The sequence below is a fragment of the Saccopteryx bilineata genome, chromosome 2, assembly GCF_036850765.1.
Source record: "Saccopteryx bilineata isolate mSacBil1 chromosome 2, mSacBil1_pri_phased_curated, whole genome shotgun sequence".
In the NCBI taxonomy this organism is placed as follows: domain Eukaryota; kingdom Metazoa; phylum Chordata; class Mammalia; order Chiroptera; family Emballonuridae; genus Saccopteryx; species Saccopteryx bilineata.
In genome coordinates this window covers 369,520,936-369,547,628 of record NC_089491.1, presented here as the reverse complement: position 1 = coordinate 369,547,628, position 26,693 = coordinate 369,520,936, and the positions used below count along the sequence as shown (strand labels likewise).

At 51.7% G+C, this 26,693-nt stretch overlaps 1 protein-coding gene across 1 annotated transcript; it reads left to right on the top strand.

Moving 5' to 3' along the window:
* Positions 1-1,106: 1,106 nt before the first annotated feature.
* On the top strand, positions 1,107-26,460 carry MMP28 (matrix metallopeptidase 28). The gene is made up of 8 exons (XM_066263373.1): positions 1,107-1,603; positions 14,100-14,179; positions 14,403-14,590; positions 20,054-20,278; positions 22,326-22,571; positions 23,909-24,058; positions 24,374-24,541; positions 25,358-26,460. Exons 1-8 carry the CDS (start codon positions 1,493-1,495, stop codon positions 25,750-25,752), a joined length of 1,563 nt encoding a protein of 520 aa, XP_066119470.1. The 5' UTR covers positions 1,107-1,492; the 3' UTR covers positions 25,753-26,460.
* The last annotated feature ends 233 nt before the right edge of the window (positions 26,461-26,693 follow it).

Here is a 26,693-nt window from a genome sequence, read left to right as displayed (position 1 = left end):
ATAAACTGATGCTCAAAGTACTAGTTAAAACCTTTGCCTGACCTGTGGTGGCACAGTGGATAAAGAGTCGACCTGGAAATGCTGAGGTCGCCGGTTCAAAACCCTGGGCTTGCCTGGTCAAAGCACATATGAGAGTTGATGCTTCCGGCTCCTCCCCCCTTCTCCCTCTCTGTCTCTCTCTCTCTCCCTCTCTCTAAAAATGAATAAATAAAATAAAAAAATAAAACCTTTGCCAAAGGTCACACTACTTGCAGGCTACCATTTAGTAAATGTGTGCTTTTTTTATTTTTAACTTTTCCAAAGTTAGAAGCAGGGAGGCAGTCAGACAGACTCCCGCATACGCCTGACCAGGATCCACCCGGCATTCCCACCAGGGGGCGATGCTCTGCTCATCTGGGGCATTGCTCCGTTGCAGCCAGAGCCATTCTAGCGCCTGAGGCGGAGGCCACAGAGCCATCCTCAGCGCCCGGGCCATCTTTGCTCCAATGGAGCCTTGGCTGTGGAAGGGGAAGAGAGAGAGAAGAAGGAGAGGGGGAAGGGTGGAGAAGCAGGTGGGCGCTTCTCCTGTGTGCCCTGGCCGGGAATCGAACCCACGACTTCCACACGCCAGGCCGACGCTCTACCGCTGAGCCAACCGGCCAGGGCCAGTAAATGTGTAGTTCTTACTGCCAGGCACAGTGCTGAGTTACTTACAGAAATTATTCCCATTAAATTCTCCCTACGATAACATGATAAGATATTCTTATTATCCCTGGTTAGTGATGAGAAAAATCGATTCAGAAAGGGTGGTTTACTTGCCCAAGACCGCACAACCAGCAGGTAGTCGAGGGAGGATTCACATGGCCGGCAAAAAAGCAGAACTGGAACTCAAATTCAATTCTGACCCTGGCCCAGGGCTCTTCCTCTCACATCTCAGGTTCTTCCTCCCTGTCAGCCTGGCTGAAACGATCAATGACCCTCAGGTAGGCCAGGATCCCTTTTACAGAAGTCGTTGGTAGCTATAAGCACCAGACGATGACCCTTCTTCCCCCGCCCTCCCCAGGGAGATCGGGATCAACTCGAGGTGGCAGGCTAGAGAACCGGTCCGCAGGGCAGCAGCAGGCACCGGGCGAGGCCATACAGCCTGCGGAAGAGGCTCCAGGACCGCTGCGCCTTCTAGCCGCGGAGTGCGGTGGGTGGGGCCGGAGTGCCGGGCTCCCGCCCCTCTTCCCTCCCTTCCACCCTTGTCTTCTAGGTCCCCCGGCCGGCGACCCACTGAGCAGACACTGCCGTAGCTGGACGACCTCCGACCGGCTTCTTGCGAAGCGCCGCACAGGAGCGGCCCTGCGCGCGGAGTCCGGCCACTGGCGAACCCCTGGGACCTCCCCGCTGCGCCTGGACGCCGCAAAGCCCGAGCATCCGCGGAGCCCCAAGGACTGCTGACCGCCAGCGGGCTCCCCCACGCGCAGCAGCTCCACTTTCCCCTGTGCTCCGCCGAGGGAGCGGCGGCGAGATGGCCGCACGTGTGGGCCTCCTGCTGCGCGCCTTGACACTGCTGCTGTGGGGCGGCCTGGACGCCGAGCTCGCGGAGCGCGTGGGCCAGGAGCTGCGCAGCAAGGCAGAGGTAAGGGGTGTGTGCTGCGCGGAGTGGGTCCGCGTGCCGCAGAGCCTCCAGAACTCTGCATTCAGGCCACCCAGCTGTCCCATGTGAGCTGACAATGTGCAGTACCCTCCCCCTGTCCTCCACACCCTCTCACACATGCACACAAAGAACCTAGGGCAGCATTCTCCCCCTTGTCAGGGCTGGGACCACACAGGCACGCGCATCTGCACAGCTTTTCCCAGACCCTGGGAGGAGGGAGAGACAGATGGGACAGACAGGCAAGAGCTCAGAGTGGGATCCCCTGCACCGCAGTTTGGCACGGAGCCACGGAGCCCTCATCCCTAAACCCGGGAGACTTGGCAGCTTTTTCATCGAATGTCCCAAACCCCTCCCCGAGTGTCAAACACTGTGATGCCCCCACATTGGTACGATGGAGAAGGTACCATTAATTGGGCCTGGCACCGGTGACAGAACTGGCTTTCCTGGACCGGTGCTGCCACTGACCAGCTTGGGCAAATCAGTTCCCTAAGCGCAGAACTAGTTCCTTCAACTGTAAAATGCATGAGAGTAGTATTCTACCCTCAAGAGTTCCTTCTGAGCAGCTTTAAACAGCGCTTCTGGACTGATCTTAAGAGAGGGGCAAGAAGGCCGAGATAAACCTTAAAGATTTTCCATATCATTTTCCTCCTTCGAACTCAACTGCTTGCTGTAGGTTACATAAGGGACACCTTTTTGTGAGGTGGGAGTGGGAGTAGACTTGGGACATCTATTTTTGAGATTAAGGTGATTGTAATAATACACCAGCATCATTTCTTTCTTTCTCAAAGAAGCATTTATATTTGTGTTCTTAGGTCTTCTCAGGAATAGGACTGGGGTTCTCCACGATTTTAAGGCAAAGAGATGCAAATAAGCTCTAAATTACTGAGCCCACCACTCCACCCTGAGACTCTTGCTCACCTAAGAGCATCATTCCTTAAAAAGAAAAAAGAAAAAAAAACGAAAGAACCTCCTGCCTGCAGTAACACTGCCAGTTGAGAGCCTCTTGGGATCCTCCCACTGCCCTCCAGGGAGAGGCAGGCTGAATCCGGGAAAGCCGAGGCCCTCTCTGAACCGCTCTTCCTTCTGTCAACCAGCTCCTGTCCCTGCCCTGGGATACCTGGGAGTGACCCTGTCTCAACAAGGAGGTCCTTTCTCAAACTCTCTCACCCCCGCCCCTTCCAAGCACTGGTCATGGTCCCTTGCTCTGTACTCTCTGATTAAGGACATTTACAAATCACCCTTTCTCTGGATTTAGAATCTTACAATGTCAAGGGCAGAGTCCCTGTGGCCCCAGGAGAAAGCTTCTGTGTACCAAGCCAAGTCTTGTTAAGAGTCCCACCCCACTTCCCCCCCAAGCCCAGGTCCCAGGCAGTCCTTGGCAGGAGAATAGAGACAATACCTCCGCCGCTCATGCCTGTGGTGGCCCCAGATGGGAGAATTTCATCGTGGGGTTGCTCGGGAAATGTAATATCTAGCAGATTGAGTCTCTTTCAGACTATTTAACATAATGGAGGGAAGGGGATTTTTAACTCTGAAAATAGGAACTATTTTTAAAGCATAAAAAACCCTGGAAATGTGTAATGGGTGTGTAGTGTCTCCATATGTCTATGCATGTACATACATAGGCCTATATGTGTAAATTGAAATATGTCTGTCTGTCTGTCTATAGGTCTTTCTGTATATGCCAAATTGAATGGTCTTTAGTGTCAGACAGACCTGTGAGCAAACCATAGGTTTCACCTCTATAAACTTCATTTTTCCTCTCTGTTTGATGGGGGTTAATAATATCTATTTCACAAGATTGTTGTGTGGTTTCATTGAGATCAGCACAGCCCCTAGCACATAGAAAGCAGGCTATAAAAGGAAGTTGCTCTCGATGTTGTGGCTAGTTATCTTTACCATTATTTTAGAGAACAGAGCTTCAGATTAAAGTCCTGGCTTGGTGATTAGATCTAAAACAATAATACAGGACAAAATATGTGAGACAACTATTTTCAGCATTGGACAACGGAGAGCACAGGGCTGTAATTCCTGCGATGGGGTTGCAGTTACTATGGCTGCATTACACATTACCCTGAAACTGAGTAAAGTAAAACAACCATTTATTTTGTTCATAGATACCATGGGTCAGAATTTCAAACAAAGCACATCAGGGCAGCTTGTCTCTGCTCTAAAGAATCTGGAGAGGTGGTATCACTTCTGGGGGAGCAGTCCCAAACCCCAGGAGGGAACAAGGACCCCACAATCAGAGGGAGGAGTGCTGAAGTCACATTGTCAGAGGAGCAGGGAAATGGGGAATGTGGTCATTTCGGGAAATACAACCATGCACAGGAGGGAATGCACGAAGTAAGCCCCATGATCACTCCAGTTCCTTGCTCAGGAACAATTCCCTGGCCTCAGCACAGGGAGCTAGACCCCCGCAGGGCATAGCAGTCCTACTGAGCTCAGGGGCAGAGGTCCGATTTCAGGGCACAGATGGAAAGAAATAATAAAAGCAAGCTGTGTGATCTTGTTATTTCCTTCACTTCTCCAGGCTGCAGTTTTCTTTACTGTAAAACAAGAAAGTTAATTTTCTCAAATGACTTTTAAGACTCTCTCTAGTGCGAACATTCTTTGGCTTTGAGTGTTTGTGTGCCTGTGCATGTGCGTGCGTGTGCGTGCGTGTGTACATTTCATCAGTGTGTCCATGTCTGTCTGGGATGTGTCTGTGTGCCTGTGTCTCTGTGCGCATGCTTTGTACCCTGATTGCATGGCAGTATGTGTCCCCTGTGTGCCTACAAAGTAATAAAGCTGAGGGCTTTCCAGAGTGGGCTTTGCCTGGGAGGAGACTAACTGCTTACAAAGCTGCATTATGAACAAGTTCATTGTTGTCCACTTAGAAAAACTGGGGCCGCTCACAATATTAGTGAGTAGGAAGGGCCTCCACTGCTGAGTTGCAAGACTGAGAGTTAATGAATGACATCATCACCCTGGCCCCACTCCCATTTCCAGCCAGGCCCTACACTGTTCTTGGGCGACACAAACTATCCCAAGGGATCTGTCTACCATGTTTTGCTCAGACCTTCCTTAGAACCAGCAGGCAAGTATGTCTCGGCCCTGCCTTCCAGTCGGTGGCCTGTGGATATCTGCACAGCTAGTCCTGGTGAGCCGCACTACAAGGAGCTGGGGAGTTTGTTTCTCCAGGGAGACATCAGAGCTTCTGTGACTATCCACCCCAGACACACTGTCTGTTTCTCATACCCCAGAGCCATTCATTTGACTTTTTGTGAGTCAGAAACTCAGACGCCTGGGTGTGGAAGCTCAGCTCAGTGACTCATGGGTACAGGGTGAATAGAAGTACAGAAAAGGCCCTGAAGGGACCCAAAGGACCACAAGTTGGTGGGAAAGCAGTTGTCAAGCCAGCCCGAAAACCAGGACATCTAGTAAAAACTGCGTGGTGGAAGCAGGAACAGAAGAAGAGAGAGACAGGTGGACAACTGGGACAGCTCTTCCTAAGCCCAACCTCGGTTAGGGCATTCCTTTGTGCCTTAAACTGAGCCCCACAGCCTAGGCAAGAGCACGGTCCTTACAGCATGGTTATTTGCCATTAGAAAAAGCGCAAGATGGGGTCTGGATGGAGACTAACCAGATAATATTTTCCAACACCCCGAAGGACAGAAAATGAAAGGAGCAGGGAGTACAGTCAGAGGTATCTAGGTGACTCCAGGCAGCGCTTTGTGAGTCTGAGACTAGGAACAAAGGAAAGGAAGAGAAGAAAGGGAACCAGCCAGAGGGAAGTGCAAACCTTTGCCCAAATAATGGAGAGGGGCCAAGTCGGCCCCACTGCCCTGAGGCCTTCAGCAGACCCCAGGGGCCAGAGAGCAAAAGCGAAGCATCCTGAAATCAGATGTTTGTCTCTGTGAAGGAACATGCTTCAGTCCTGTCGCACACCTGCGGCTTGTCAGACGGCAGGGCTGGGGTGTGATGGGAGGCGGCTTGTCAGACGGCAGGGCTGGGGTGTGATGGGGGGCGGCTTGTCGGCAGGGCTGGGGTGTGATGGGGGGCGGCTTGTCAGACGGCAGGGCTGGGGTGTGATGGGGGGCGGCTTGTCAGACGGCAGGGCTGGGGTGTGATGGGGGGCGGCTTGTCGGCAGGGCTGGGGTGTGATGGGAGGCGGCTTGTCAGACGGCAGGGCTGGGTGTGATGGGGGGCGGCTTGTCAGACGGCAGGGCTGGGGTGTGATGGGGGGCGGCTTGTCGGCAGGGCTGGGGTGTGATGGGAGGCGGCTTGTCAGACGGCAGGGCTGGGTGTGATGGGGGGCGGCTTGTCAGACGGTAGGGCTGGTGTGTGATGGGGGGCGGCTTGTCGGCAGAGCTGGGTGTGATGGGGGGCGGCTTGTCGGCAGGGCTGGGGTGTGATGGGGGGCGGCTTGTCAGACGGCAGGGCTGGGGTGTGATGGGAGGCGGCTTGTCAGAGGGCAGGGCTGGGGTGTGATGGGAGGCGGCTTGTCAGAGGGCAGGGCTGGGGTGTGATGGGAGGCGGCTTGTCAGACGGCAGGGCTGTGGGAGGCGGCTTGTCAGAGGGCAGGGCTGGGGTGTGATGGGAGGCGGCTTGTCAGACGGCAGGGCTGTGGGAGGCGGCTTGTCAGAAGGCAGGGCTGGGGTGTGATGGGAGGCGGCTTGTCAGAGGGCAGGGCTGGGGTGTGATGGGGGGCGGCTTGTCAGAAGGCAGGGCTGGGGTGTGATGGGGGGCGGCTTGTCAGACGGCAGGGCTGGGTGTGATGGGAGGCGGGATCCCAGCCTCTGCTGAAAGCCAAGTCCAAGGCCGCAGCAGCTTCTTGCTTCTGCTCTGCCCCTGAACCTACTTGCAGAGGACACAGAAGGGAACCATTTAGAGAGGGCCTCGGTTTTGCATTTTTCTTCTGTGAGAGCTGTCTCTCCAGTGGGGAGAGCAGCTTGGCCCCTGCTCCTGTAGTTTTAAACCTCCAAGTTGCTTGTTTAAATGTGAAGTAAACCATCCTGAATCAGTGCCAGAAGATTCAGACTCACATACTGGTTCTGTCACTCACTAAGACCCTTGCGCAAGACACTGCACTCCCCTGAGACGTTCTTTTCTCATCTTTAAAATGGGAATAACAACACCATTCCTGCCTGTGTTCTTGGAAGGTGACTGTGAAGCTCAAAGGTGTAACTCCAGTGAAAGCTCTACAGTAGTCAAGAGCTCGCTGTGCTTCTGGTTACCCCAAAACATTGTTATTTATGGGACATGCAAGGCAAAACCCCAACTACCATCCCTTGCATCTTGACTTGGCTAATAATGCAAAAGGTGTATTGAATGATGAACGCAGTCAGATGGAGTCACTAATGAAAAATACTGAAATTATCCTGGAACATAGATGAGATGGAATAAATCATAGGTAAAGCACCTTGGTTTCTGTTTGAGCTTGCCATTTTGCAGTATTTGAATTCCTGGTTTCAGCTGTGGAAATTCTTTGATATGGAGAGTGAAACAGCCTCTCTGTGGATGTGAGACTGGAAGCTGGCATCTCCTAGACTTCCAGCAATAAAGTTTTGTGATTGAAGAGGGAAAAAATAATATTTTTGATGGGACAATTATCATAAAGCTTTCCCAAAGCATCTTCTTACTGGATTTTCACAATGCTCCTGTGAGAAACACAAACAGTATTCTTACCCCTATTTTATACTTTTGGGCACAGAGAAGTTAAGTAACTTTGTCATCAGGTAATCAGTAGCAGAAGCAAGGCTACAATAATAGACAGACCTGGAATGCATCTGGGCTCTAATGCACCCTCCTGGTTCTACAGAAGAAGAAAGGAAGGCCCAGAGAGGCACAGGACTGGCCTAAGGACACACAGCTAGCAGTAGCCCCAGGAATAAAACTCAAGACACTCAGGACTCTTGCCCTGCCAAGCCAGTGACTCAGAGTTCCTGACTCAGGCCTGGATTCATTTTGCTGCACCTTATTGCTAGTCTTGCCCTGCTTCGAAAAGGCCAGAATTGCCCCTTCCCTCAGGCGTTAAATGGGCTAGGCTCTGCACACCCTCCTGGGACAAGTCAGGACAGATGCAGGGCTAGAACCCCCAGAGTTCTGATTCTTCTCAACTTTCTGGGACGTAGGGAGAACCAGTTTTGTTTTCTTTGAATACCCCAGCCACTCCCAGGGCTTTTCAGAGCTGACTCCCCTGGGGAGTGGTCCCAGCCACCACCAAATGGGTAAGGCAGGTTGGCACTAGGTGTAGGCCCAAGCGGGACACAGCCCTCCGGCTTTCTCTCCACTCAGCTGAAGCCTTGGTTGGACTCGCCAGAAGAGACTAGATGGGGAACAGGGAAGAGAAAAACCTGGTGTTTGAATTGCAAGGCAGAGAGGAGCAGCCCAGGTGTTACTTCCGTGAAGGGGGACAGGGAGACCATGGGTAGAGCTCGGAGAGTCCCTGAGAGGACACAGGCCCCCAGGAAAACTGCACCCGGGAAGGGAAATGACTTCTCCAAGATGGTTAGTGTCAAACTAAGATGAGACAAGAGCTGCCTCAGTCCTGCCTTTTCTCCTGGGAGCCCTTTGCCACACTGTCCCTTGCCCCACTGTTGGGCAGATAAAATATATTTATATTATGTCACTTTGTTAAAGATGGTGCTGCCCACATGGGAGCCCATCGCCCAGGTGATATTAATGTGTGTTGGGGGTGAGCTGTGGGCAGGCAGGATCCTTGTATCCTGGGGCTTGGTTTTAGGACTCTCAGGATTCTTTTTTTTTTTTTTTTTTATGTGCCTTGACTGCGGGCCTTCAGCAGACCGAGTAACCCCTAGCTTGAGCCAGCGACGTTGGGCTCAAGCTGGTGAGCTTTGCTCAAACCAGATGAGCCCTTGCTCAAGCTGGTGACCTCAGGGTCTCGAACCTGGGTCTTCCGCATCCCAGTCCGACGCTCTATCCACTGTGCCACCGCCTGGTCAGGCTGGTTTTAGGACTAAGCCTTTCCCACCCTTTTTGATGTGGGGTGGTACAATCCCGTCATGCCTCAGATAAGTGACTTTGTATCAGAGACTTCCCTATTTGTATATTGGATTTAAAGTTTGGATTTCTACACTATAAAGAGGGGCAGACCGGGAGCTTGCTCTCTCTCTCAGTTCCTGACATTAGCATTAGAGAGGAGAGCAGAGAAGGGCCACATGGAGGAGGCCAGGAGAAGCAGCCAAGATGGTGGAGTGCTGAGTGAGAAGCCAGTCTGGGCAGAGTTTGTGCAGGGAGAAGGAAGGAGATGGGGAACAGAGGTGAATAAGTCTGGTAAGCTAGAAACCTTTGATTCTAGGAAACTCGGATAAAGTCAGTAGCTTTGTGAGCACTGAATGAGTGGGTTTTGGAACCCAGTGTGTTTTTACTTGTCTGCGGGTGCAAGCTAGGATTAAAGCTAATGGCTCACTAGTCTTGGCTCCATTGTTTCATTACCGTCTGTCTGAATCTAATGCGAACCTGCATGGGCCAGGCGGCTGTGATGGTGGCCGCGGCTACTGGCTTTACACCCACACACCTGCTCCGATGAAGACAGAGGTGTTTCTCTCACTTGTGCAGGGGATACCGAGGTACAGCACATGGGCTCACAGGGAGGGTTTAGGACAGCTCCAGGAGCAGAAGTCGCTCAAACGTGCCTCCTCCTTACCGGGGACACAGGTCTGCCCCCTTCAGCAGAACTTTAGAGCACTCAACCCTGACAATATTAAGGGGATCCTTCCTTGATTGAAAAAAATTTTTAATTATAGATATATTAAACATAAAATAAATAGTAGGGAGTTCTTAAGTCCTGATAATGTCCATAATAACACTTCAGTGCTTTTATGGAAATATAAAATGTCAAATTGTTTAAAATTTTTTTCTCATTCTTTCGGTGTCTCTTGGCTGGTGTTGCGAACACGTGCTCACTGCTTCCCAGGAATTCAGCTATGCCGTGCAACCCAAAGGGTCCCAGTGATGAGTCAGGAGAAAGATCCAGGACTTACCCTCTTGTGGACCCCTGAAAAAGACCTGCACCCCCACCCTGCCCTCCACCCCATCTTGCCTGCCAAAGTGCTAGGCACAGGCCCAGTCAGGAAACAGGAGACGCCGCTAGTCAATTTCCACTCCCTCCTCCCCCTCTGTCCAAGGCTTCAGTTCCAGAACTGGAGCCAACTCCCTGATAAGGGCTAGGTGGGTTTGGGGGTGGGACCAGGGAGTGCCAGCCTGTGGGCCTATGACCCAGTCTCTCCCAAATCCCTCACTCAGCAAAGTGCTTCTAGGAGGACATTAACTCCCTGGCTTCCCTTAAAAAGCCAGCCTGACCAGGCGGTGGTGCAGTGGATAGAGCGGCAGACTGGGATGCAGAGGACCCAGGTTCGAGACCCTGAGGTCGCCAACTTGAGCACGGGCTCATCTGGTTTGAGCAAACATTCCACCAGCTTGAGCCCAAGGTCGCTGGCTCCAGCAAGAGGTTACTCGGTCTGCTGAAGGCCCACGGTCAAGGCACATATGAGAAAGCAATCAATGAACATCTAAGGTGTTGCAACGCGCAATGAAAAACTAATGATTGATGCTTCTCATCTCTCTCCATTCCTGTCTGTCTGTCCCTGTCTATCCCTCTCTCTGACTCACTCTATGTCTCTATAAAAAAATAAATAAATAAAATAAATTAAAAAGCCACTCTCTCCATCCTCATGGGGGGGGGGGAGGCAAGGAAGAGAGCCAGGCACCTGGTTGGAGTGAGGTGATTCTGGGATAGAGCACCTGAATTGGGAACAGAGATGTAACCTCCTTATTCAAAGCAGTTCTCATCTTACAGATGGGTTGCATTCCAAAAGTCTGTTGTTAATTTTCCCTGAGTGACTCTATTAGACCAACTGTTTATTGAGTATTTACTACGTTCCAGACACTATGCTGGATGTGCATTGCTTTATTGAATCCTTCTGAGAATCCTGTGGGAATTACTCTTGTTCTCACATTGTGAGTGAGGAAATGGAGGCACAGAGAGGTTAAGTAATTTGTCCATGGCCACCCAGCCAGGTCAGGGTTGAGAAAAAAAATCCTGGATTCCAAGCCTGGTGGCTATTCCATGATGCCACACTATTTTGAGCAGTAAATAGTCTTCCAGATTAAGCCACTAGAAGAACTCCTTTAATCCATTATGCATCCCAAAATAATGTAAAAGGGCAAAGGGGAAAAGAAAAACAATAGTGCTGAAATTCTAATAAATTAGTGTAGAAAAACAATAAAATAGACCTGGGTTTCCCATATGGTTTCTTTATGGAAAAAGGCTTTGTTGAGAAGAGGACATGGAGGTCGGTAACGAGTCGGTAACGATGGAGGAAAATCCTCAAAGAGGAGGCTGAATACTTGCAAAGGGTTAGCAGCTTGCCATCCTGGCTCAGTGTCCAGTTTCATTCCCACTCTATGCCTTTTTCTTTCTTTCTTTTTCTTTTTTTTGTGGCAGATACAGAGAGAGTCAGAGATAGGGACAGACAGACAGGAAGGGAGACAAATGAGAAACATCAATTCTTTGTTGCAGCTCCTTAGTTGTTCATTGATTGATTTCTCATATGTATGTGCCTTGACCAGGGGGCTACAGCAGACTGAGTAACCCCTTGCTCGAGCCAGCGACCTTGAGCTCAAGCTGGTGAGCTTTGCTCAAACCAGATGAGCCCGCACTCAAGCTGGCGACCTCAGGGTCTCGAACCTGGGTCCTCTACATCCCAGTCTGACGCTCTATCCACTGTGCCACGTCCTGGTCAAGCATTCTGTGCCTTTTTCTTGGGCAACAGCTATAATTGGAGTTGAGTTAAGAAACACAGCAAAGAAAAGCAAGAGAGCAAGGAAGACAGAAAATTATTTATTGGTAACACAGCAAGGAGGGGTAAAAATGAAGAGACAGTGTGTGTTCTGTATGAGAATTAAGCAGCCGAGGTGACATTTTAAAGAATCCATTCCTGTGGCTTTATCAGTGAAGGGAGCCAGGTACATTGATTTCCCCTCAGTGTAGGACTGGTGATAGGTTAGGACAATGAGTCACACACTTATCTCCACTGGCTTCCAAGAACTTGTCCATTGAAAGAGCAGCTTCTAGGAAAGTGAGGGCAGGCAGTGAGCAAAGGGCATTTGGGGGCTGGGATGCTGTTGTTACACTGACTTCCCTGGAGGGGCCATCCAGACCCGCAGCCCACATGACTGACATACTGAAGATTCCACTTCTCTGAGCTCCGGGATCACACAGCCAGCGCCACTTGACATCGTCAGAGTTCATCTGATCGCACCACCCACGTCTGTTCCTCCTTCAGGCTTCCTCACACAGTAAATGCATCCAAGTCTTCCAAGGCAAAAAATTAGGAGCCATCCTGCATTCCTCCCTTTCTTCCATTCCCCACAATTAATCCATCATGAAGACGAAAATAAAATTCACATTTCCTACCCTGACTGACAGTCCGAGCCTCTCTCTCTGACGTCTCACATGCCCGGCTGCCTCATGGTACTCCAGCCTGCCTTCTGTTCCTTAAACGTGCAAAGTCATTCCTAGCTCAGCTCTTACATTTATACCCCCTCCTTCCAGAACCCCTATTGCTTTAGGACGTAGGTCAAATATCAGCTCTTCAGAGGGTCCTTCCCTCACCTCCTGATTTTAAGTTTCTAGGTTATTCTTAATCACATCACCTGGTTTCTTTTCTTTATAGCATCACACTCTTCTTTATTTTCTTGTCATCTGTGCTTTTATTTATTATTTTTTTGTTTGTTTGTTTGTTTGTGACAGAGAAAGGGACAGATAGGGACAGAGAGGCAGGAAGGGAGAGAGATTAGAAGCATAAATTCTTCATTGCGGCACTGAGACAGGAAGGCAGAGAGATTAGAGGCATAAATTCTTTCATTGATTGCTTTCTATGTGCCTTTGACTGGGGGGCTGTCGCCATGCCCGCCACCCTTTGCTCAAGCGAGCAACCTTGGGATCAAGCCAGCAATCTTGGGCTCCAAGCCAGAGACCAAGGGGTCATGTTTATGATCCTACACTCAAACCAGTGACCACGCGCTTAAGCTGGTGAGCCCGCACTCAAGCTGGCAACCTCAGGATCTTGAACCTGGGTCCTCTGCATCCCAGTCCGATGCTCTATCCACTGCGCCACCTCCTGGTCAGGCTCATCTGTGCTTTTATTGTCTGTCTCTGTCCACAAGTGTACATATAGGTTCCTTTAGGGGTGTCTTGTTGACCATTGCACCTGGTAGGGTATCTAGCACATTGCATACATTTTCAAACAAATGAGTGAAAGAAACTTGCAAATTTTTAAATTCAAAACTACTTCCCTAGAGAGTTAAGTTTTCATATAAACCATAGGGTTGAAGGTAAGGGCATCTGTTGTTCTTGAGCTTTAAATATATCTGCATTTAGGGGGAAGAGAATTGTTTAAGAAGTAGCCAAAATTAGAGAATAAATTTCCAATCCATGCTTGGCAGAGCCTGCAGGTAATCTGCTCAACTCCTAATCAATATGGAGGAATTTCCTGGAGAGATATGTCAGGAACAGAGTTGAGGCATATGAATAGTGTATATTTACATAAAATTGTAACAACTACTCTATATGGAGACCCTACTAGATGATGGGCACTGTGCTAAGTAGTTTATATTTACTATTGTGATTAATTCTTTCTTTCACACACACAAAATAAACAAATAGTAAAGCAGGTACTATTTCTAAGCCCATGTTATAATTCAGAAACCAGTAGTTTAGAGAAGTAGCTTGCTAACTGGGATTTACACCCAGACCAGCCTGACTCCAGAGCCCATAACTCTACTGTCCACTCTATTGCTAGCTTCCTGACAATGCCATGAGATACTCAGAGTTGGGACTGCTTGGCCAGTTTTAGAAATAAGGAAGCTAGCTGCCTGACCTGTGGTGGTGCAGTGGGTAAAGCGTCGACCTGGAACGCTGAGGTCACTGGTTAGAAACCCTGGGCTTGCCCAGTCGAGGCATGTATGAGAAGTAACTACTACAGGTTGATACTTCCTGCTCCTCTCCCCACCTCCTTTCTCTATCTCCTCTAAAATCAAAAAATAAAAATCTTTAAAAAAGAAAGGAAGGAAGGAAGGAAGGAAAGAAGGAAGGAAAAGAAAGAAGGAAGGAAGGAAAAGAAAGAAGGAAGGAAGGAAAAGAAAGAAGGAAGAGAGGAAGAAAGAAAGAAAGAAAGAAAGAAAGAAAGAAAGAAAGAAAGAAAGAAAGAAAGAAAGAAAGAAAGAAAGAAAGCTAAGGTTCAGAAATATTCAGAAACTTGCCCAAGACTGTCCACTAGCTGTTGGTGGCCTGGGACTAAGCACAGTTCCTTCTGACTTTGATCCCAGGAGTCTTTCTGCTCTAGCTCACCTTGCTGGGACAAGGAGTGAGACCAGGCATGATGTATGTGGCATGGGCGCTTGGAAACCAAGGCAGGGAGAGGCTGCCACACAGTGAGAAGAGAAAAGCTGACATTCCTCTCTCCCCCAGGCATTTCTGGAGAGATATGGCTATCTCAATGAACAGGTCCCCAAAGCTCCCTCCTCCACACGGTTCAGCAATGCCATCAGGTAGGATGGAGGGGCATGGAGGTCTGGGGGTGCTGGGGTGTAAGCTGGGGTCCCCTCATTCATCCCAGGGGAAGGCTGGCCCACAATGTGTGTCCAGGGGGCCATGCTCCATGTTCTTTGCCTCCCCAGCCCCAGCCTCCTGCAGTCCCCAAGGAAGCTCCCTGCCCTCACCCCCGCCACCCACCCTCCCTTTGTGGTCCTTTATCTCTATTCCTCCTGACAGGGAGTTCCAGTGGGTGTCCCAGCTGCCCATCAGTGGCGTGCTGGACCCTGCCACCCTGCGCCAGATGACTCAGCCCCGCTGTGGGGTTGCAGATACTGACAGTCAGGCAGCCTGGACCGAGAGAGTCAGCACCTTGTTTGCTGGACGTCGGGCCAAAATGAGGCGTAAGAAACGCTTTGCAAAGCAAGGTGAGCACTGTGACAATCTAGCTATGTCGGGATTCCCAGCACCCTGGAGCCCCATGGCCAGGAAAAGGGCTCAGCCTTTGCACCGGGCTTTGCCAGGAACCTCTTCCCAGCAGGGAAGGGGCCACCATGAACAAACAGGACCTCTCCAACTTGAGGACCATGTTTGTGAACTTGAAATCAGAATTACACCTATGTTGATGAATTTTCATTGTGCAGGTATTTTCCAGAGCCAATCCAATCGAATCCACCTAATTCCTTGATCAATCTGCTCTGCAGGGCAGTTAAACTGTTGCCAACTTTTTTATGATTATTACTATTTGACTGGAGTTATTGTCATCAGAATCGTTTCTTTTTTGTAAGAATTATTCAACAAAGATGTGATTCATCGGTCAGCTTGATTTTGTCCCTAGCACATTTCTTTTAACAGCTTTATTGAAATGTAAGTCACCTACCATACAATTTACCCACCGAAAGTGTTCAATCCAGTGGCTTTTGGTGTATTTGCAGACTTGTGCAACCACCACCACAGTCATTTCAGAACATTCTCATCCCCTCAAAGTGAAAGCCCATGTCTATTAGCAGCCATTCCCCCTTGCCCCGCCCCCAGCTCCTGGCAACCACTAATCTACTTTCTGTCTCTGTGGATTTGCCTGTTCTGAACATTTCATCATAGCACATTTTACACATTACAGTTCCTGCTGTGGTGATTTAGTTCTTTTTTTCTTCTTCTTCTTCTTTTCTCTTCCTTTTCCTCCTTTTTTGGCTAAATTCAATCTTCCAGGGTCAAGTGTGTTACTGGCCTAAGATTTGTGAAGATTTTATTTCCTCTGACAGTTCTTCATCAATAACATGTTTTGCAGTGTGTGATTTTACCATCTCGATTGTTTTTGCTAAGTCTGATTTTTCTCTGATCAATGTTTACAATTTTCAAGATGTCTAACAAGATGAGGTTGTTTAGTCAGCTTTTCACCTGTAATTAATTGCACCACGAGCCCTTTGGGCTACTGCATCTTTGAATTTGCAATGAACTACTTTTGCTGACGATATGCATTATGAACGGGACAGAGGCACATGGTTTGTTTCTATTTCTTAGCTAACCCAGAAGGAAATTGTGGGCATTTCCCCATAGCTGTTGGAGGATGACTATTTCCAATCCAGTTCCGCTGTGCCGACCAGCCACTCTGGGTCCCCAGGACTACCCCCGGTGTCTGGGCGGCAGAGCAGGAGGGCGAGGCATGAGCACGGTGGCCCTGGGAGAGCAGGAAGAGCGACGTCCTTGGAGCCTGGAGCCGCTGCTTTGGGTTCAACTGTGTGGCCTGAGCGGGGTCACTTTGCTCGGTTGTCTCATCGGAGACACAGGCCCTTCTGGGTTGCAAAGGGGACATGAGCCCTGATAACCAAGGGGGAGGGGCCTGTGAGAATACAGTAGAAAGCGGGGTAGCCCAGACACAGTGTCAGCAGTGACACTGCCAAGCCAGACTTCATGGAGAATTGGGACGCTGCCTCCAGCACCTTCAGGGCATTAGCTGAGCACCCAGGATGCTTGCTTCTAGCAATAGCTCAGCTTCTCATGCCCCCAGGGAGGCTGATGGCGTCTCTGTCTGTCACTGTCCAATTTGGAGCATCCCTTTTAGACAGAGATTTGGGCTAAGGTACCTGGTGGCTTCACCCCACCAGCCTCACCCCAGGTCACTGTCTGAGCCTGACCCCGCCGGGTTCAGACAGCGGTGGCTGTGTTAGACAGAGAACTTCCCTGTTGGTCACACCACGGCCACCGCAGCTCCACTTCCTTCACCTCCTGGGGTGGATGTTCCCTAGAAAGAAGTTGTGGGCTTGGCAGACACTGAGCACTTCCTATGCCGTAGGAAAGAAAATGTAAGAACAACCGTTAACACTTACTGAGCTTTTATGATGTGCCTAACACAGCTATAAATAGATGAGCTCATTTACTCTCTTAACAACTCTGTGCGATGGATACCACTATTATCCTCATAGACAGATGAGCAAACCAATGGACAAAGAGCTTAGGCAACTTTCCCCGGGCCAGACAGCCCCAGTGTAGCCACGCCTTCTTGTCACTGGGAGTATTAAGCGAGGTTCCAGATGTGGAAAACCCCAGAATATGGGTAGGTGCTGAAAAGCTGACGGGGATGCCTCTGCCAGTGACTTTCCTTTATGGTGAACGCTGAGTGGAAGCAGCCGGACTCCCAGGTAGGGTTGCCACGTAAAATACCGGATTCCCAGCTGGGTTTCAATTTCAGATCAATGACGAACAATTGCTTTGTTTTTTACATACTTACACTAAAAAAAAACCCCAAAAAACAAAACTTGTCATTTATCTGAAATTAAAATTTAGCCAGGCAGTCTATATTCCTATTTGCTAAACCTGGCAACCTCATTCCACGTGACCGCTCTGATCTGAACCTGCCCCACTCTGCGCCTGCTGGGCTGACTTCCAAACACCCCCTCCCACCCCCACTCCGCCCCTCTCAGAGCTGTGGGGTGCGGAGCACAGGGTTGGAAACCGGGTGGAAAAATGAGAAGGAAGGCCTGGCCATTTGGCTCAGTGGTAGAGCGTCGGCCTGGCATGTGGAAGTCCTAGGTTCAATTCCCAGCCAGGGCACTCAGGAGAAGCGCCCATCTGCTTCTCCACCCTTCCCCCTCTCCTTTCTCTCTATCTCTCTCTTCCCCTCCCGCAGCCAAGGCTCCATTGGAGCAAAGTTGGCCTCGGCGCTAAGGATGGCTCCAGGGCCTCTGATTGCTGCGGAGCAATGCCTCAGATGGGTAGAGCATCGCCCCCTGGTGGGCATGCCAGGTGGATCCCGGTGGGGCGCATGCGGGAGTCTGTCTGTCTGCCTCCCCCCCCCCCCACACACACACACACTTCTCACTTTGGAAAAATACAAAAAAGAAAAAAGAAAAAAGGAGAAAGGAATGGACACTTATCACTCAGCAGGTGCCAGGCAGCTTTGGGTTGCTATTTCGTTTCCACCATGAAGTAAGTCTCACCAACCCTACTTTGCAAATAAGGAAACTGAAGCTTGGGAGAGTTCTATAATTTGTTCCGTAAGGTTGTAAGTAAAGGTACTGAGATTCCAACCCTTGTTGTTTCCACAGTAGCAGCTGCCTGTTGGGAGTCAGGCCTCCAGCCTGAGGCCTCCCCAAGCGAGGGCTCTGGCTCTCCTCCCTCCCCATCTCTTTTCCTTTCTTCTTCCCTTTTGGATTTTAGATCAAGGGTGTGGGGGGGTGTAGTGCCAGGTGCTACTGTGGTCTGGAGATGGCCATGGAAACCAGGCCTGTTCAGCCAGGAGTTTGGGATGGGGCCTGAAGCGGCCAGCCTGCTCCAAGGACACAAATCTGGAAGAAGACAGGGGACAGGGCTCGGGCTGCTGGCTGACACTCCTTCCTTCCTGGAGGCACACCAACAACCTACCACCCTGCTCTCCACCCGAGGAAAATTAGTCATTTTCCCTTGACTCCTGCTCTTACTTGTTCTATTTCCTCCCTCTTCTCCTCCCCCCACCCCACACAATTTCACAGAGAATTTTTATCCTGCGACAGCTGTCACCTTCACTGGCAACCCAGAGTGAGAACTGCCCACCCTCCCTGTTTCCTGCCCTTGGAGCGAGGGGCACACCTAGATGCAAAGAGGCTGAAGGAGCTGCCTCATAGTTTTCTAGAAGCTTGAGGGTCAGGATGCCGAGGGGGAGTCTGGGAGCTGGTTTCCCGCAGCAGGTGTGAAAGAGCCCAGCGCAGCCAGATCAGGCCCAGTGAAGACTTACGATGCACTAGGCCCACTGAAGACTTACAGTGCACTAGGAGTGTTAGCCACAGCGCCTCTGGATGCCAGGCCTCCCCTCCCTTCCAGTCCTTCCTTCTTCCCTCCCTGAGGGCTGGCCCCTGGCTGGGAGGGGTTGGGTGACTGCCAGGCCAAACAGGCCCGGGGAGGCAGCATTGCCTTGAAAGGAACTTGGCTCAGGAGTGGGAGAAGGGACATTCCCTTCCCCGACTTCCACGGGGGAGGGGGAGAGGGAAAGGGTGCTCAGAGCCTCTGCTCTCTAAGACCCTACATTCCAACCTGAGGATTTTAGCTCTTGCCGAGTCCCTGCTTTGACCCCCAGGAGTGATGTTTAGGCAAATATATAAGCGTTGAGTCTTAGCAGACGAGCCTGCTTATCTGTGCGGTATAGTGAAAATGCTCCTACTCGCTCAGTCTGTGACCCTGGGGATGTTTCCTCCCCTGGTCTCATAGCTTCAAAATAGAGGAGAGGTTGAAGAAGGAGCTGGCTGAACTTCCACGACTTCACTCCTCTTGCCTGGTTCGGGCGAGGACCTCCCTAGAGCAAAGGGGCAGGCGGCCTGAAGCCTCCGCTGCCCCTCCAGGCCGAGAGGGGGCTGTGCTCACCTGCCTGGCCTCCTGGCAGTCAGGCCTGTCTTGCCCACTTGTCACCCACGCCCCAGGGATTTTGTCCCTTTGGGAAATTGAGGCCTAAAAGACAACCTGATTCTTTTGTGCTCCTGAGCCCAGGAGTCCCGCCTCCAAGCTCTGTCTTCCATTTGGTATCACAGTCTCGGTCCCTGAGCTTGCGGGGCTCAGAAAGCCCATGAAAAAAACAACTACTCAGAATATGGGCCTTCAGAGCATCCTCGTCCTGGGTGTGTGGGGAGCTGCGGCTGGACCCAGACTAGCTGAACTGGGGCTCGGGGAGCGGGGAGGGGCCCGAGTCTCCGGCCTCAGGGAGGAATCGTGGTCTGGCAAAGGAATAGAAACACTTAACTAAGTGGAGATGGAAAAATTTCTCTAGTCAGTGACAAAACACACCCTTTGTTCTTATTTGTTTTCACCTCAGAGCTCTCCAGAGTCCCTGAGGAAGTGAGGGGGAGGGCCAGGGGTCAAGGAAAGACCTCGAATAAATGGGTCTTGTGGTCACTTCTCAGGCCAGGCCCCAGGCACTAGAAAGGGAGGCGGCAGGAGGGTGTGTGAGGGGTGGAGAGGAGGAAGGGGTGCGGGGGGGGGGTAGGCAGGGCGGTGACCCGGGCGCCCCCCCCCACACACACACACAGTAGGCAGGGGCTGGGAACTGCTGCAGGCACCAGGCCCAGAGTGACGTTCAGGCCCCGTTCAGACTGTGGGGAAGAGGACTCCGGACCAAGGGCCCTTCAGATGGGGGTTTCCCCTGGGCAGAGGCTGCCTCTCTCCCATCGCACTTTGAAGGAGGATGTAGCTTGTCCAAGGTCCTAAGGGACCTCTTTAGGTCCAACCCAGTAGACTGGGGACTCTCCGGGACAAGGGTAGTCCGATCTGTCTGACAGCAGTGTCTCCCCAGCTATGAGGGGCTTTCCAGGGCAAGTGCTATGTCTTCCCCACCAGATCAGGGGCTCCCTGGGGAGGGGCTTAGCTCTCCACCCTCTGTGCTCCTGGGGACCAGTCCCTGACTCTGGTGTGGTCTCTCTGGGCGGCAGGCAGCAAGTGGTACAAGCAGCACCTCTCCTACCGCCTGGTGAACTGGCCCCAGCACCTGCCGGAGCCGGCAGTTCGGGGGGCCGTGCGCGCCGCCTTCCAGCTGTGGAGCAACGTCTCAGCGCTGGAGTTCTGGGAGGCCCCAGCCACCAGCCCTGCGGACATCCGGCTCACCTTCTTCCAAGGGGACCACAACGATGGGCTGAGCAACGCCTTCGATGGCCCAGGTGCTAACAGAGCCTCTCTCCCACAAGGCAGGAGGGGAACCCAGTTAGGAGAGGGTGTCTGTGGAGGGCGATGGAGCATTCACTCTCCCTGTGGCCTTGGCCAAGCCGTATGCCCCTCCCAGAAAACCCTCAGTCTCCTCATCTGTCAAACGGGAACAGTGGTCCCTGCTCTATTATGTGCCACATGGCTGTTGGGATGGTCGGATAAGATTCCGCATGGAAAGTGCTTTGCAAACTAAAAAATATTATCCATTCTGGAAGAATCTTCAGAGGTCCTGTCCTCCATACCTTCCCTGCCCCTAGATAAGCCTGTGCCTCTCTTGTTTTCCTGGAGTGGATGTTCTCCAGACTAAGGTCCTAAAAACATCTAGAGGCCACCACTACCCTACTACTGCCCTCCCCAAGCCACTGTCACAGTCACTGCCTCAAAGCAAGAGGCACCTGCCACCTGCCACAGAAGCACTTCATACACCCACAGCCCAGACGGTTCTGTTTGCCTTCAACATATAGGCTTCTGGCTGCAATTTAAACTACTCTCCTCCCAGTCTGCCCAACACTGGTCTCCAGACCTGAGTGCAGGCTATCTAAGTATCCTCCTAATCCTGCCTGCTAAGGAGTAAGGATCAGACCTCTTCAGGTGGGGACTTAAGCCCTTGTGTGGTCTGGGAACCTGGGCCCTTGCTCCCTTGCATTCTCAATCATTCCTTCAAGCCCTCTCAGAGCAAAGCCACTTCCAGGCCCTGCTGCTGGGACCAAATCAGGGCTGGGAGAAATCTAAACATTTTGAGAATCCACATGTAGGATATATATGTGCTTCCAGGTAACTCATTTTACCCATGATATCTACATGAGATGTTTATATCCATCCCCACATGGAGTCTGGTAGCTAAGACAGCACTGGGCTGGGAGTCAGCTCTCTGATGTGGGACAGGTGCTTTATCTTGTTTAGTCAAAAACCTGTCCATCTGTCTCCCAAGATTATTGTAAGAGTTGAATGGAAAGGCGAACATTGCTTGAAACAGTTCAAAGCACATTCCAAATAGGAGGCATGCTTTCTTCCTACACATGGCTGACTTCCTACACATGGCATGCCCCATGAGGCTCTCCTATAATGTTAGCCTCCCGACCTTTGTCAGCCCCAGATGGCCTAGGTTCCAAGAAGGCAACACTGGAAGGACCCTCAACAGGCTTCTAGGCTAACATTATCACAGTGCAGTTTGCTGACCACTGCCCCTGCAGAAAGTGAATTGCCAGGTTAGGGCCCTGGAAATCGCATGACTGGTAAGCTCCATCCGGGACACACTACACGCTTGAGGATCATTGATCCAGCCCAACTCCTTCTGCTCACTCCTATTGCAAGCAGACAGAGACCAGAGGTGGGGGGGGGCTGGGCCCTGACTTCTGAAGGGCCCTGCAAAACTCTGACTTTACACTTTTTTCTAATGGAAGAGGCCCAATATCTTCTGCACCTGGGGCCTCAACCAACCTTAATCTGCCTCCGCCCAGCACCCAGACCAAGAAACATTACCAACACTCCAGATAGTTCTATCTTGCTCCTTTTGGGGGTTAACCACTGTACCTACTTCTAAATATTTCAGAAAATAATGGCTATGTAGCATTTATTATATGCTAGGCATCGAGTATATGTAACATACACAAACACACACATCCTTTTTTTAGTTCTCAGAGAAATCCTGTGAGGAACCACCTCATTATCATCACCCCTGTTTTCAGATCAGGAGAGTATAAGGCACAGAGGGGTTAAGATACTTGCCCAAGGTCACACAGTAAATGGTAAAACCAGGATTGGAACTCAGGCAGCTTAACCTCATGCTGTATGTACACCACGCTGCCTTTTAGCGTCCATACCCAACAGCCTCGTCGTGTTCACTGCTCCACCCTTCAACTTCGGCCAGACTTAATTAGGAAATTATGCAGCAGCAAACAGCCGCACACACCACAATGGCATTTGACTGCGTGTCGGGCAGTGAGAACCTGGGGGCGTCGCGGGCGGTGGCTTCCCCCTGACCCTCCGCGCCGCCTGCAGGGGGCGCCCTGGCGCACGCCTTTCTGCCCCGCCGTGGCGAAGCGCACTTCGACCAAGACGAGCGCTGGTCCCTGAACCGCCGCCGCGGGCGCAACCTGTTCGTGGTACTGGCGCACGAAATCGGCCACACGCTCGGCCTGAGCCACTCGCCCGCGCCGCGCGCGCTCATGGCGCCCTACTACAAGAGGCTGGGCCGCGACGCGCTGCTCAGCTGGGACGACGTGCTGGCCGTGCAGAGCCTGTATGGTGAGCCCCCGGCCGTGCCCCTCGCCCCCGCCCCTTGCCTGCATTGCTCGGGTACCGGCTCCTCAAATTGGATCCCCCGTCCTAAGCGCAGAAATCTGGCCTTCCCTGTCCCGGGTACTTCCAAATCCTCAGGCACTCCTGAAATCTGAAAAGCCGAGCTTCTGCACCCCGCGTGCTTGCCCTCTTATCAATCCCAACGAATTTTTGTGCAAAGTCTTTTGCATTCCAATTCCTGATTCCTGCCCAGCCTCGGCCTGCGCAGTTCCTCTCCCAGCCCGGCCCCATCACCCAGCCTCAATCCTCAGTCCGCCTCTTCCCCCATCCCAGACCCCAGAGCCTTCATTCTTGCTCCCAGCCGTGCTTTCTATCTATGCCCCACCTCCCCTATCCATGACGCCGATTCCCACTCCCCTCCCCCCATGCTTGGGCTCTGCCTGGCTGTACACTCAGATTGCCTCCAGAATCAATTGGCCAGCGCTGCTGCCCAGGGACCTGCCTGGACCCCAAGCCCTCCTCAGCCTTGGGGCTGTCTCCCACAGAGTGCATGGTGTAGTGGGCACAGCCAGGAGCCCTGGGTTCAAGTCTCTGTTCCATTCCTGATTAGTAGTTCTTAGGCAAAGCATTTTCCCTCTGAAAGCCTTCAGTTTTACCTTCTAAGAAAATGGATAATAGAGGCCCTGCTTACCTCACAAGGCTGTTGAACTAGTGAATATGAACATGCTTTGTAGCCCAAGAAACCTAAATGTAGTAACAGCTGCTATTTCATGAGTGTCTACCACAGTCCAGGCACTCAACATCCTCACACAACACACTCATGAGGTAAGTATCTTTTTGTCCACAGATGAGGAAATTGAGGACAAAAGAGGACAGGTGACTTGTCCAAAGTCACACAGGTAGGAAGTTGCAGGCCAGGATTCAGGAGTTGGCCAAATCCTAAGCTTTTTGGACTCTGCCTCACTCTTATAAGTGAAGTATGGTGATGTAATTATTTCGAGTGCTGGAAATAGCACAGCTTGGGCCCCTGAACACTGCCTTCATGCCTCAGCTTTGTCCAGGACTCAGAGACGAGTCCCTTCTGCACTTAGTTCCAAACCCTTGTTTGGTCCCCATTTCAATTTTAACTCAGTTGGTGCCTTTCCCTGACTGATGAGAGAGAGGGCTTCTGAGGCCAGTGCTATGGTTAAAACCAACCACCAAGGACAGCTGTTACCCCCTATCCCTGCTCTCCGTCCCTGCCCCTCACATCAGATCATTGTGAAACACCAAGGGGGAGGTCTTGAGCCCTCAACACCCCCTCAAGCATTGTGCATTCTTTTCTCTTCCCCTTCTCCATGCAGGGAAGCCTCAGGGGGGCTCTGCGGCCACCCAGCTCCCGGGAAAGCTGTTCACTGACTTTGAGGCCTGGGACACGCACAGACCCCAGGAAAGGCGCCCCGAAACCCAGGGTCCTAAATATTGCCATTCTTCCTTTGATGCCATCACTGTAGGTAAGGTGGCCCCTCCCATGCCTTGCTTCCTTCTTCTCTCCCCCCCCCACGTTTCCAGGGGTCTCCAGAGCTGGAGTTCAAGGTGGAGGGGTATAAATGATAAAATCCAGAAATCCCAAGCCACAAGGATTGTGCAAGGTAGCAAGCACACGCCAAGCAGAACACTGCTTCCTCCTGCACACTTTCTATTCTGCCCCAACTGTGCACGCTGCATCCTCTCTGGCCAGTTTGGGAACTGGGTCTAGGAATGCACCTTCTCTAGAAGGAAGGCAGGAGGTGGATGGTCACCGCTCAACTCTTTGTCTCCCTGGGCAGATGAGCAACAGCGACTGTACATTTTTCAAGGGAGTCACTTCTGGGAGGTGACAGCTGATGGCAATGTCTCCGAGCCCCGCCTACTGCAGGAAAGGTGGGTGGGGCTGCCCCCCAACATTGAGGCTGCCGCAGTGTCCTTGGAGAACGGAGACTTCTACTTCTTCAAAGGTACCAACCCTGGGGCAGATGAGAAAATTGAGACCTAGAGAGCAAAGGTGCACAAACTCAAAAGAAGGGAAACATCGCAATTCCAATCCAAACCTGTGAAATGGGAAAGTCTACCAGGAGGTTCCTTTAGTGGTGGATTGGGGTCAAGGTTGTCCTGGAGAGGGAGGCTGGGAGTTTCAGAGAGGATTTTAGAGGGAAGCCAAGGACCACTCTTGAGATCTGCAATTCAGCAGAAAGTTGTACCTTCCTTGGAGTCCTGGAGTGAGGTTGGGCATGTCAACTCTTGGAGCTTGAATTTCTTGGAGAAAACTATCCCTCAGGTTAGTTGGGGAAGGAGGAGGAAAAGAACATAACGTCTGACAGTGTGCAGTATATTACTCCAGGAAACAGTTCATTCATTCACCAAATACTGAGTGCCTTCTATGCCGTTAGACATGGTGGTGGTGTTGGGGTACAGTAGTGAAGAAAACAAAACTCCAGGCGCTCCGAGAACCATTGTAGTAATGGCAGTGAAGAAAGCCCCTGGCCTTCTCTGGAGTCTTTCCCTCACCCTGAGAGGGACCCTGCTACCCAGGGAGGGGGTAGATATGTTCCTTTAGGGCTGTCTGCCCTCTGCTGACACCTGCTGGAAGTCCAGGCCACAACAGTCCCTCTCCTACTGTTTTAACTAAATGTATTAGAATGATTCATTTTATCACAGATACTAACCACCTTGAGCTCCAACACAGGGAAGAGGGGTATGGCGGGACAGAGTTGGGGTGGAGGACCAAAGGGTGAGAACTACCAGCTCACCCTGGCTCTCTCAATGCCCCCCAGGGAGTCGATGCTGGAGGTTTCGGGGACCCAAGCCCATGTGGGGTTCTCTACAGCTGTGCCGGGCAGGGGGCCTGCCTCGCCACCCCGATGCGGCCCTCTTCTTTCCTCCTCTGAGCCGCCTCGTCCTCTTCAAGGGTGCCCGCTATTATGTGTTGGCCCAAGAGGGACTGCAGGTGGAGCCCTACTACCCCCGAGGCCTGCAGGACTGGGGTGGTGTCCCCGAAGAGGTCAGCGGTGCCCTGCCCCAGCCGGATGGCTCCATTATCTTCTTCAGAGATGACCGCTACTGGCACCTCGACCAGGCCAAACTACGGGTGACTGCCTCGGGCCGCTGGGCGACAGAGCTGCCCTGGATGGGCTGCTGGCATGTCAACTCAGGGGGCGCCCTGTTCTGAAGGCACCCCACCTCATAGTAAACTTTTGATGCTCTCATGGCCAACGTGTGTCCCAAAGGCAGCCTCTGTCTTGGAAGCCTGGAGCCTCCCTGCAGAAGGCCCAGCAGAGAAGTTTGTCTGCATTTGTTCCCTGACAAATGTGGCATTACTTTGGTGCTGTCCCCAACAGCATGGAAGTGAGGCTGGATCAATCCCAGAAGAAGCCAGAAAGGGTCCCAGACCCTGCAGCCTTCTTCCCAAGGACTCTTTCCCCCCCCCAAGCCTTGCGGATTTCATTTCTTCTGCTAATGGTGCGGTTCCTGTCTATGAGGCGGCATTCCTGGGCAACCAGGGAGGATGCAAATCTCTGCAGAGTTTGGGAACACTTTACAAAACTGCCACCTTCCCCTCAGGACCTTCTGGCTCAATTCTTGGAGAACTGTGTCATATTTAATCAGAGGGCCTCCTCCTCCAGGAAGCCTGGAGGGTTGGGTACAAGAGTCTCCAACCTGAGGCCCTGAAGGGGGTCAGGACCCAGAGCAAGAGGGAGACTGATGCAGTCCTGCTGGACCCCAGCTTTTTGTGGAGGCTGGAATAAAGATGCCCCCAGCTGGTGGGCCTAGAAGCACAAATCAACCTTCCTTGGAATAGTTTCCAGTGAGAGCAGGTGGGCACGGATGCTGGAGAGGCAGGGACGATATTCTTCTGACAACCCAGAACCAGCAGGCTGTGTGTGTGTGTGTGTGTGTGAGAGAGAGAGAGAGAGAGAGAGAGATGGCTAGAGGGGGGCTGCCTCTCCTCAAAAAACTAAATGTCAGCCTGACCTGTGGTGGCGCAGTGGATAAAGCGTCGACCTGGAAATGCTGAGGTCGCCGGTTCGAAACCCTGGGCTTGCCTGGTCAAGGCACATATGGGAGTTGATGCTTCCAGCTCCTCCCCCCTGTCTCTCCTCTCTCTCTCCT